Raw genomic sequence first — 12,280 nt, forward strand, 5'->3', positions numbered from 1 at the left:
ATGAGCGAAAGACATTTGAGACCTTCATCTGAAACACTGAAGAGGCACCAAGAGCCCCCACACCTGCAGCACAAAGGAGGCGTCACAAGGCGCAACAGGAAACAAAAAAGGGACAAACGAGGAGGTATCAGGGCAAGACTCACAGCTAAGCCACACATGTCTTCTGTCTCTACTATTGTTCTGGCTAATGGACGTTCACTGGGGAATCAAACAGATGAACTGGTGAGCTCTTCCCTGAAGATGGTGACAGACTGTTGTGGAGAGGAGGGAGCTGAGCAGGAGGAAGAGGAAGGAGGAGGAGCTGACCAGTGCAGGACACCACGCTCTGAAACAGGGACAAACCCAGGAGGCGCTGCACCGTTTCAGATATGTATACAACATACATCTGCGATTGGATGTATGTTGTATACATATGCTGCCTATGTTTAGCCATAGGCCGTTATGACAGCTTCCTGTGATGCAGCAGGCCACGCCCTATTTAAGGATGGCTTCTCATTCACAAAAAACATTTGCCTGACGAAGGCCACTGGCCAAAACGTTGCATTAATAAAAAGAACACTGGTGTTGCAATTATACAGTGTGCGAGAGATTTTTCCTTTTCTACAAAGTATTTGTTTAAAATATGACAACTTAATGCTCTAGCCTTTGGCTCTAAAAAGGTTGGTGATCCCTGCTAAAGAGACAAGTAAAAGACTGCTTTTTAAATATGTTTCATTAAATGTGTTCGTAGTTGACCAGAATCACGATAACTAGATGACCTCCTCCATATCTGTGCTTGTTGTAAATGTAGACATTAGGACTGTCTCTTCAGCCCTCGCCCAGTTGGGTTACTGTGAAAACCGGAGAAGGGAAGGTTGGAAGGTTGAGTGGTAGAAAAGAGGATTGGGCTTTTGACAAAAATGTCATTTAGTTTCAGTCACACAATTCTTAGTTTTCGTCAACAAACATTTCATATGTATTTACTCAACCAAATCTAAAATGAATGTAGTAAACTTTGCATTTCTGTCACTGTGATTCAAACATGTTTAAAGATATTCTGTGCTACATGTTTCCTTTCGCACATGGACAAAGCCTGTTCTTTTAATATGAGGCACTTTTGGAGTTCACATGTTTTTAGTCCCATCTCTTCAAACTATATAAAAATATATAGTTTTCTTTTAGTCGACAAAGATATCTGGAGATTTCAGTGATAGTTTTAGTCTCATGAACTAGTTTGAATGTCTTTTTAATTGAGCATAAATACTACTTTGACTAAAACTATGACAGAATACAGATGAGTCCTCATGAGAATGTCCTCCTGAATGACCTGCTCTCTCTCCAGCCCCTCACACACTTCTGTTTGACTGACAGACTGTGCCTGTCAAACCCATTATTAGCCTTGACTCTGCGCACCACTCCAACATCTCCAGACCGCCGTTAAACTGGCTCTCTCTGTGAGACGGGCAGTGTCAGGCGTTACGCTGCGATGCCCTTTGAATACTTAAAGACAAGGGCCCAAAGAATGGTAAATCACCTCCAATAATACAGCGCTTTTCTCCACGTATACGTTAGTACCACCTGAGTAAACCACATCAAAAAATGCTTGTTAGGAGCGTTTTGGAGCATTTGCAGATACTGGCCTGTCTCCTGTACTTCGAGCAGAGGAGGCTTCAAGTGGAGGAAAATAAAAAAAATCTTTGAGAGAACCACTTTATGAAACCATAAAGCGCATGTACGCAAATGCTGAATCCCCCCTCTCTCATATGAAGCGTAATGACCACAGATTAAGTTGACATCGGCCCATAGTGAAGCGCACGCAGCCTCCGCCGCCCTGCGCAGAGCTGGCCTTTGATGAATAATTCCCTTTGCTCGCCCTGGTTCTGTGGATGGAGGAGAGGCGAGAGCGCGGCTGTAGCCCGGGGCCCCGAACCCTCCGGTGGGGGTTATCCTTACCCACATCTGAAGCCTCTGACAGGCCTTTCTGAGCACCTCGCTCAAGTCTGCCCTCTGAATGGCCACCAGGGGGCAGTCTGGTTTACTTGATTATTAAATATTTTTTTAGCCTTGGTATGAGCCTCTTTGCCATTAAAGCAATTACTCTGGTCTTTTTTCAGCCAGACGCTTTAGCCTCCGGAGCACGGCTGTCTACAGCTCACCTCCTCGGCCCCTCGGCCCCTGGAGTTTAAAGAACATGCCGGCGGTGAGGTGATGGAGGCTATAGGGCTCAGAGCGCAGGTCTATAAGAAAACTCTACATGGGATCTCGTTCCACTGCAGCTAATGCCCAGTGTCTGGTGGTTATGTTGTGACTGTCCAGTCCACTCAAAATGTAACCTAAGCATCATCTAAGCTTCTTCCTGGTTATGATAGTCACATTTTTGTCCTTTTTGGTTGGATTTGCATCACGTAAAAAATGTACGTAAAAACAAAATGGCGTTTTTGACATGATACGCAACTGTTCCCTAAATTTTCACTCTCTGGTCCCTGACCTACAGTTTGAGAACCACTGGTTTCAAACTACCTGAATACCTGCACCTGACTGCTTATTCTTACCATACAGTCTGACGGTAAAAAGCCTTATGATGGTAACTTTTGAATAAGCCTGATGGTAATACGTTTTAATAGGGCTGTGTTAAACAATACCAGTATGGTGTCAAAAAAAACAAAAACAAAAAAAAAGTTGACAAAAACACAATGTACAAATGTAAAAAAAAAAGTGACAACAACACAGTAGCGATGTGAGAAAAAGATCAGTTTTGTTCATGGGGGAGAGAGTGGCTACGTGGCATGTGATAACGATAACCTCACGATATGATGATATGCGATAGTCGATGTCAATTTTTAACCTTTTTCCTGATTTACAGGTGCCACTAAATGGTCCCTGACTTATAATTAAAGGTGCATTATGCAACTTTTATGCAAGAAAAAATAAAGATGATATTTGTGTGTATTTTATTTTCAGTGACCCAGCGGCTGTATGGCACCTTTACTTTCAATTAGGGCTGGGCGATAAATCAAATCAATTCAGCAGCGTTTTAGACACTCTTTTGCGAAATGACTCCAGTGGAGAAGCACGATCTCTGCTGAGTCACAAAGGCCGCGTGTTGTGTTTTAAAAGGACTCGGTGGAGTTTTCTTTTCCACTTTCCTCCGGTCTGTGCCTTTCTCTCACGAGACGAAAAAACTAAAAACTTTTGAAAACTCCATGGCTTATTAAGAGGTTTTACTTTTGAGAGCAGACAAGGAATATCTATAACAGAAATAACCATTTTTAAATAAAGGGTTATGTTGTCTTAATGGGCCTAATTGTATGGTATATTATGAAATATTAATGAGCAGGACTCTGAGCAGTTTTCTTCATATGATTAAAATTGTAATTAAAAAAATGTAGAGATTTGATTTTTTGGCCATATCGCCCAGCCCTACTTTCGATCACGGTGGTCTCTTAAACGCTCCAGGATCAATTGTTTTGTAGGTTTTGTGGTGAGAGGCTGATCCTGGAGTGTTGTAGAGGCTGCCGTGAGGAAAAGTAAAGGCTTCATGCTGACCACTCATACAGCCACTGGGTCACAAGGTCAAATACACACAGATATCAACTTTTTTTTCCTCATGAATAGTTACATAATGCACCTTTAAATGTGTTCATAGATCAATATCGGAATAAAAAGCATTGGTATTGTGGCGTGCTGCAAAGTATCACAATATATCACAAAGCCGATATATTGTCACATCCCTAATGAAGATTAGCTTCGAGCTGGGGCCCACACTTCTTTGGCTCGTGAGCTACATTCAAAGTCAGCAAGGCCTGGAGATCTACCTATATTTTTTGTATTATTATTATTTTTTTTATGAGGATTATTATTGATTTAAAATGAATGTATCTGTTCAACAATGTGTAACTATAATGCATAATACTGCATAATAAAACAATGTTAAACAATGCCATATTCTGTCATCACTTCTCATTAAAGGGACTTTACAGAGTTTAGAAATGTTATGTATTACGTTATGTATTTTCCTCCTCCAGACCTGTCCTAATGTGTAGAATGAGCTCAGACCTGTTCACCACAACTAAATCCTGCACTGTCGCTCAAAAGTTGTTAATTCGGGTCCATCACAAGCTTAATATAGAGACGGCAGCTACGCGTAAAACCTGAGGTGGCAGTAGTGAGGATAAAAATGACCAACAGCTCTTTTATCTGGTTTTCATAGTTTTTTGGTCATGTTTATTTTATTTTTTTTGCTTTCTTTGCTTTGCCTTCTTCTTTCTTGTTTTTTGTCACTTTTGAATTGCGTTATCGTTGTGTTTCTGGCACGTTTTTGTGCTCTTTCCCCAGTGGTGGTACTTAATCTTACAAACTCCACATTGCCCTCTTTACTCCCCCTGCTGGTGAGGAGGAGGAGTAAGACGCCCATTCTGATAATCCCACATTTCAAATCGAGACTTACTTTTGTACGTTATTCTTGTGATGGTGTCTCTGTTCAGCATCCGATTGAGGAAGGAGTTGGACGATTCAGCAATCTGCAAAAAAAACACCAAAAAAGTCAAAATAACAATAATTAAACAAAAGCATTTTCAGAAGCGATGAGTGCAAGGCTATATTTAAACCGCATTACATCCACTCCAGCGGGCTCTTTTGAAAGCTATATCGAGTCCCGTCACCTTTGCCCCGCGCCCTGCCGCTTCCCTTTTCTGCTGTCTGAAGAAACAGAAACCATTAAGACGTGCTCTCAGACGCGCCGCTGTCATGACACAACAACACGCCGCGTTTTAAATAGCAAAAACCTGCGGTATTTTTATCCACAATGGATCAGAAATAGGGTTATTATGTCCGAGGCCCTGTTGTGATTAGAGGAGGCTCAGTCTTTCTCAGCGTGAGTCCACTGCTCAAACGTTCATACATGTGACGCTGGGACAAAGGCAGATCAATGATTTTTGTTGTTTTTGTGACCTACATGCGATCACTGAGTCAGTTATTCACAACTCACCATTTCTCACGCATGAGGCACAGCTGGCTATTTTCAGCTGTTATATATCCATGTGCCTTTATTTCCAGCACACAGCACATACTAGTACATTATGAAGAAAAAAAACAGGTAGTTGGTCTGTATCAGTCAATCACCCTTTATATGAAAGTTTTAGCCCTTTCACTGCCTACCTTCTGTCAAAAACACACACAAATTAATTATTTTTGATATTTCATGTAAAATGGGTCATTTCTGGTCAGGTTGATAGAGTGCAATTGTGGCTAAGAGGTTAGCACTCATGCCTTAAAGCAAGAAGGTTCCAGTTTGGCTCCCCAGGCCGGACGGGGCCTTTCTGTTTGTGGAGTTTGTGTTCCCCACACATCTAAGAGTGAGTTTACTTCGTGTTCCAGTTTCGGGGGCTTGGTGCCCCTGGTAGGGTCTCCCAGGGCAAACAGGTCCTATAGGTGACGGGTCAGACAAAGAGCGGTTCAGAAGCCCCTTATGAGAGACCAACAGGCCCGGTTAGAACCATGAGGCCGTCCTTCCGTGGACCCACCACCTGCAGGGGGAGCCATAGAGGGCTGGTGCAATGGGATTTGGCCAGCTCCAACACGACCCGGGATCAGACAAGTGGAAAACAATGGATGGATGGATGGATGCCCTTTACATGGTTAACACCACAGGTTGATGTTCAGTTATTCATTGTATTTTTCACAAATTTAACATTTTCACCTCAACAGGTTGCACAAACTACAAAACAATCATGTGTTCTATACATAAAGGAGGAATATAGTGCTTCAGATTGCAAGTTAAAAGTCATAGAAAGACGCTTTTCTGCTAGATGCTAATGATTAGCTGTGACAGTCAATAATAGCTGATGCCTGTGCGTTTGTAAAGGGAGGAGGCACAGAATTTTCTTTAACACCAATGTCACTACAAACATGTACAATAGATTAATCCTCCAGTCAGATTCTGTACTGCTTCCCTAAAGTGTCCATTAAAGCTGCACTAAGCTGTGTCAGTTTGAATTGTTTTGTCAGTAGTGAACCCCACTCTGCTGACACCCCGCTACAGGGGAGACTGGATTATAAAACAAACGGACATCTCAGGACTTGCTTCTACACATGTTTGTGTGTACATGGTGAGGGGCAGGTGAGGGGTGAGGCATGTGGCGGGGGGTGTGCCACGAGGTGAGGGAGGTGCGGCGCCGGTCTCCTTCTGCGGTACAAAGTTGCATCGCTGTTTGGAACATCTAGCGATGCAATGTGGGAATGCAACCATGCCAGTCCGGCAAAACTTGTTGAAAATGAAAGCTTGTCATGCCCTGTGTAGCCAGCAGAGGGCGCTCCAGGCCACAGACACTGAGTCGCTGATATTCTACGGTGTTACTCTCCCATGTCAAAGCACAGATTGTCTGATTCCGGCGGTTTCCTTGATACGAGCGGTGATGAGTGAATAAAGTGTTTTCCTCTGGATCTGACACATGTTTATTCGCTCACATGTAAACTGCACCTTATCCTGTCAGAAAATAGGCCATGGCCGCCACGTGACAAAGGAGCATCCACATCTGTTCAATTTGTATATATATATAGATGGCGCATACGCTGCTCCAGCTGATGCCCGCTTGACAATCCAGAATTTGCCGTTAGTTGCCCCGGAAACCTTTGTTTGGTAAATAGAATGCAACGTGTACAGTAACCTGGTTTCACAGCAAAAACATGGGGCAAAAGAGATACCGCCATGGTGACGAGCTGAACGGTTTATTGATTTAATGGACTGTGTGCATAACTTCAAATCATAACAATGCCGCCAAAGAAGAAGTGACTTCCTGTTTCGATCCAGCACGCCAGAATAAAAGCACACAGCTCGTCTCATTGACTAGTTCAAGCAGGTGCTTGCAATATTACAAGAATATAATTAAATACACACATTTTAAGTGTTTTGTCTGTTAATAGTTAGGAAGAAAGAAAGTTGAACTAATGAATAAGATGTTGCTTTTATTTTGGCGTGCTGGATCAAAGCAGGAAGTCACTGCTTGGGCGGCGTTGTTGTGATCTGAAGTTACGCACAGAGTCAATTTACTCTCTCTACACCATGTTGGTCACATGGATTCTATTCCTAAATAATGACAAGACGCTTTTTCTAGTTTTGAGGCCTTTACTGCTGCCTTCATCATAGATATAACAGATAATAACGGCCCTGGAATAGGTTATTACTGATGGGGCAAAAAGACCTAAATGGCTTCAAGATTTGCAGGGCTTTTTTCAAATGTTTTCAAACTTTTAAGTACATACACAACATTGCGACATATACAACATAGCTTTGATTGATTTCCCCCATTTTCTGTGGATTGGGAATCCAACAGCAAAACACACACCACAACCCAGTCATTCTCACAGACTTAGTGCTATTTACTCTGGGTACAGCTTTGGTTTGATTTTAGCCAAGACTTAAAGTGCAAATGACACATTTTTAACACTATTATATTGAAGATTTTGCTAAAGACTGTACCCAGCTTTCTATATTTTGACCATTTTTGAAATGTTTATAGTTTCACTTCCTGATTGGACACCGATAGATGAAGGCAAACAATTTTAAACTGTTGCCGTGCCAACCATATTAAGTCAATGAGAAATGAGTCAAAGTGCCATGGAAATGTACCTTTATCCATGTCACTTCATGTCAGCAGCTAAAACAAATCTAATCAAAAGAACTTTTCTGCCCAACATTTCTTCTTCAAACCGCTGCTTCACTGAAATAAAATGATAATTATGCAGCTAATGAACTTGCAGCAGATGTTATCCTTCTAAATATTTTCCAAAGCATGAAAAGCTGTCACTTTAACCCTTGAGGTGAACATTTGAAACTCAGATGTCTTGAGTTCTGTGGGTAATGAGTTCCACAGCTTTGGGCCTTTGTACGGAATGGCAGACTGACCAAAGGAAGTCCTGCAGAGTGGGAGCGTACAGTCGTGATTGACGGAGCCTCTGGTGACTCTGTTATTGTTTTGTCTCTGTAAAAATGAACAGAGCGGCTCAGGTACAAGATGTTGATACATTTGAATACTAGTTTGAGAAGGCACAACTTGCCGCAGTTTTCAAAGCTTAGCAGTTAATGTGTCTAGAATATCACATTGGTGGTGCGGATCGGCTTCTTGTCCATGATCTTTATAGTTTGTTTGTATAATGACCTAAATGGACTGAACTTATATAGCGCTTTTCTACCTTTATCAGGCCCAAAGTGCTTTACAGTAAGGAACCAGTCACCCATTCACTCTCTCATTCATACACCCGTGTATGCAGACACTGAGGGAGCGGCCTGGGACCATGCGCTCATGCAGTATGATATATGTGACAATATCATAGCGTGCCTTTACAGGCTTCCTTTGGGATGCAGTGTCGGATTAACTTAAAGGATCTGTATCTGCTATTTTAGCCATTTCAAAGTAAAGTAGTGGTATATATTGTACCACTACCACTATGGAGTACTCATTTTTGTGATAAATATAAGTATTTTCTGGAGGTATTTTTCCAACCCAGAAGACAAAACGCTTGGATTCAGTAAACTCCGCCCCCTCTCTCCGCTTATACAACTTTTGCAGTAGTAGAAATATAAATACCACAGCAAAAAGTGAAGTTACTTCACGATGCAGTTATCTGCAACACAGCTTCATAAATGACACACACGCTAACACACAAGCTAACATGTGTTTTGATTGACCACCGCTCTGTCCTGGCCGCTCCATTGTGTGTTTACCACTTTAATCCACTTTGATTCTGGTGAAGGTTCACCAAACATCCATCAGAGACGGTCACAGAAAAACACGATTATGGCTGATAGTCGCCGAATCCCGGAGAGAAATTCCAACTTCTGGCGAGTGAACTCTTCTTTAGGAAGGTTGAATAAAGTCCTGCACCTCTCGTAGCCAACATGCTTTTCTCCATAGGTGAGTAAAAAGAACAGGTGTTCAGAGTAGGCTAGAAAGAGCTCCTTCTTCACAGCTTTCGGTGCAAACATGACATCTGTTCAGACGCTCAGGGGGTGCGTCTGTTTTCTATGCAGGGACAGCGCTTCAGACACTTCCTTTTTTAATTTATTTATTTTATTTCTTGCAACAGGAATAATGAAAACGCTGTTTTACAAATTAAAATCAGGCTGCAAGCATAGAATTAAGACATTACATTACAGACGTCGAGCACTTCCGTTCCACTCTGACAACACAACTGAGCTAGTCAGTCCAGACCAGCAGGGGGCGGAGCAGCTGCTCAGAGAGCAGGATTCAGGAGGATTGCTGAGAACTGCATGAATGAAGCCCAAAACCACTCTGGGGGTGTTTTTGATAAGGAAATAGCATAACAACATTAAAATTAAAACGTAAGTATTTTCCTCCCTCTACATGTTCCAGCCATGTCCATGTGTAGAATGAGCTCAGACCTGTTCACCACAACTGCCTCTGCAGTTACGCATAAGACCTGAGGTGGCAGTAGTGAGTTTAAAAATGATCAAATTGCATCTAGTGCCTTTAAAGCATTTTACACTTCTTTGTATTGCTTGTGAGATTTTCTTATGTCAAAGACTCGACACATTCCAAAAAGAATGACATTGTGTTTTTTGTTTTTTTAATCCCACACCTGTGACCAGGGGTTAAAGTGATATTGATTGCAACTTTGTCATTTTCACACAAATACAAAACTCTGCCTGTGCGATAAATCAATGCAATAAAAATAGTAGGTCGGGCCTACTAATTATCCGCCCCAGGGGCCAAACTATCAAATCTGATCCGTGCCTCATTTTTCTTAAAAATATATATTTTTTCAGCATTATCCGCGGCGAGTTGGCAGTGCTTTGCGCAGCAGTGTGCCTGGGCTCCTGTACCATCATCTCCTACAGCAAAGGCTCAAATGAAAACATGGCTCTGTAAAACGGTGTAAGACACAAGGACAGTGTGGATCGCGTTTTTTGCTCGGTTTATACACTGTGTTCCAAATTAATATGCAAACTGGATTTCTGTGTCAAAAAGGTAAAATAATGAAACTCATGGATGGTATTGTGTCTTGGGGCTCTATGATTCACTGACATTAATCTCAGAGACCTGGGATGATTAGTTTTCAGGTTAAGCCCAGTTAAGGGAAAAACTACTGAAAAAGGATGTTCCACTTTATTAAGCAGATCATCATTTTCAAGCAATAAGGGAAAGAAAAAGGGTCTTTCTGCTGATGAAAAGCGTGAAATAGTTGAATGCCTTGGTCTAGGTATGAAAACCTTCGATATTTCAGGAAAGATTAAGCGTAATCATCGAACTGATAAGAGATTTGTGGATGATTCAGTGCAGATAAAGGCACAATATGGACGGTTTCTGCCAGACAAACACATCAGATTAAGAGAACAGATGCTACAAAGCAGCAGACAGGTATTTGAAGCTGCTGGTGCCTCTGGAGTCTCCTGAACATCAAGGTGTAGGACCCTCCAGAGGCTGCAGTTGTGCATAAACCTTCTATCCGGCCTCCCCTAAACGGTTAATTGAAGCTGATGAACAGAAACGGCTGCAGTGGCTCAGAAATACATGAGACTCATTTTCAAACAGTCTTGTTCACTGATGTGTGACCCTGCATGGTCAAATCAATGGAGTAGTGGATAGTTGGTGAATGACCACAATGTCCCAACAAGGCTGTGACGTCAGTAAGGAGGGGGCGGAGTCATGTTTTGGGCCAGAATCATGGGGAGAGAGCTGGTCGGCCCCTTTAGGCCCTTTTAGGCTCCCTGAAGGTGTGAAAATGACCTTTGAAAAATATGTGGAGTTTCTGACTGACCACTGTCTTCTATGCTACAAAAAGAAGAGCCGTGTTTTCCCTAATAAGATCATCTTCATCATGACAACGCACCATGTCCTGCTGTAAAGAAAACCTCTGCATCACTGGCTGCTATGGGCATAAAAGGAGAGAAGCTCATGATGTGGACCCCCTCCTCCCCTGATCTCAGCCCTATTGAGAACCTTTGGAGCCTCAACAAAAAAAACATCTATGAGGGTGGGAGGCAGTTTTCCTCCAAACAGCAGCTCTGGGAGGCTATTCTGACATCCTGCAAAGAAATCCAAGCAGAAACTGTCCAAAAACTCACAAATTTAATGGATTTAAGAATTTTGAAGCTGCTTCACACAAGGGCTCCTTTGGTAAAATATAACTTGACCTGTTAATACTTTTTTTTAACTTTTTATTGAAATAGCTTTTGATTTCAGTAAATATGACCTCCTAATGCTACAAATTCAAAAAATGACCATTTTCAGTTAATTACAAGCTTTAAAATGTATTGAAACGATGAGTTGCACAATCATTTGGAACAGTGGATTTTGAGGTTTTTACTATATTTATTTTTGAAAAAAATACTGTTATCACTAGGAGATTTTTTTCAACCACATTTAAATGATCCTCTACCAGTTAAAGACTTTAAAATTAAGCTGATTCTCATTTGAGTTGACAATTTAGAAAATATTAGAAAAATGTCATTTGCATAATCATTTGGAACGCAGTGTAATCATCGTGGTCCGCGGAAGATGCAGCGTGTGTTCTTAGCTTCACCGGTGCAAAGGGCTGGACCAGCTACGTTAAGGTAAGGAGACTCCAGTTCAGTTGTGGATGTTTATAAAGCGGAAGATGAAGCTGATGGTGCTTGAGTTTTGGAAAACTGTACTGCACCTGCAGCACTCGTGTTTAACCGGTCAACACGCTGAACCTCGCTCTATGGGCTCTAATTTAGCCAAACAACATCCGAATCATGAATCTGTGCATTTTTGCTTCCTTTCTCCCCTGACTTCATTCGATACGTCTTTGTGGGAAATGTACAAGTGCTGACATGCTCTTTGCAAAGTTAATAACAGGTATAAAAGAGAGGCTGAATCCGTGGATGAGCGCGTCATCTCCACTGAGTTTTTTTCATGAAGCGCAAGGTCTGGACAGAACAGCGGCTCAGGTGTTTGGTCAACCCTTAATAGTATGTCTATGGTCAGCCCTTTGCCCGCTCAGCTGAGAGGAGCAGTGGTGGAGCAGGAGATAGTCATGTTGTTTTGAGACGTGGTCTTGGTTCAGTTGGTCCTCACATGTAGCTCTCTCATTAGGCCTTTGGCCTGTATAGTCCTGATATTGCATGTTTTTGCCCTGGCTTAATCCTGGTTTAGTTCTGAGTTGTCCTAGTTTATTATTAGGCTCTTTATTATTCTGTATTAATCTATGGCTGTGTGTGTTTTTTTTTCTTTTTCTTTTTTTCTACAAAGCCTTAAATTGCTGGAATATAATATAACTTTTTATATTTAGACCCTATTCTATTCAAGCAGTGATGATA

The 12,280-nt window shown here is 41.9% G+C and overlaps 1 protein-coding gene across 1 annotated transcript in view; it reads right to left on the bottom strand.

The window, feature by feature from the left end:
- The window catches only part of ca10a (carbonic anhydrase Xa), a 480,424-nt gene that overhangs the window by 19,280 nt on the left and 448,864 nt on the right, over window positions 1–12,280 (bottom strand). The window contains exon 6 of the mRNA XM_079577756.1: window positions 4,427–4,499. Coding sequence (XP_079433882.1) covers window positions 4,427–4,499 — 73 coding nt within the window. The remainder of the gene's footprint in view (window positions 1–4,426; window positions 4,500–12,280) is intronic.

The sequence above is a fragment of the Gobius niger genome (genome assembly GCF_951799975.1).
Source record: "Gobius niger genome assembly, chromosome: 19".
Classification (NCBI taxonomy): Eukaryota; Metazoa; Chordata; class Actinopteri; order Gobiiformes; family Gobiidae; genus Gobius; species Gobius niger.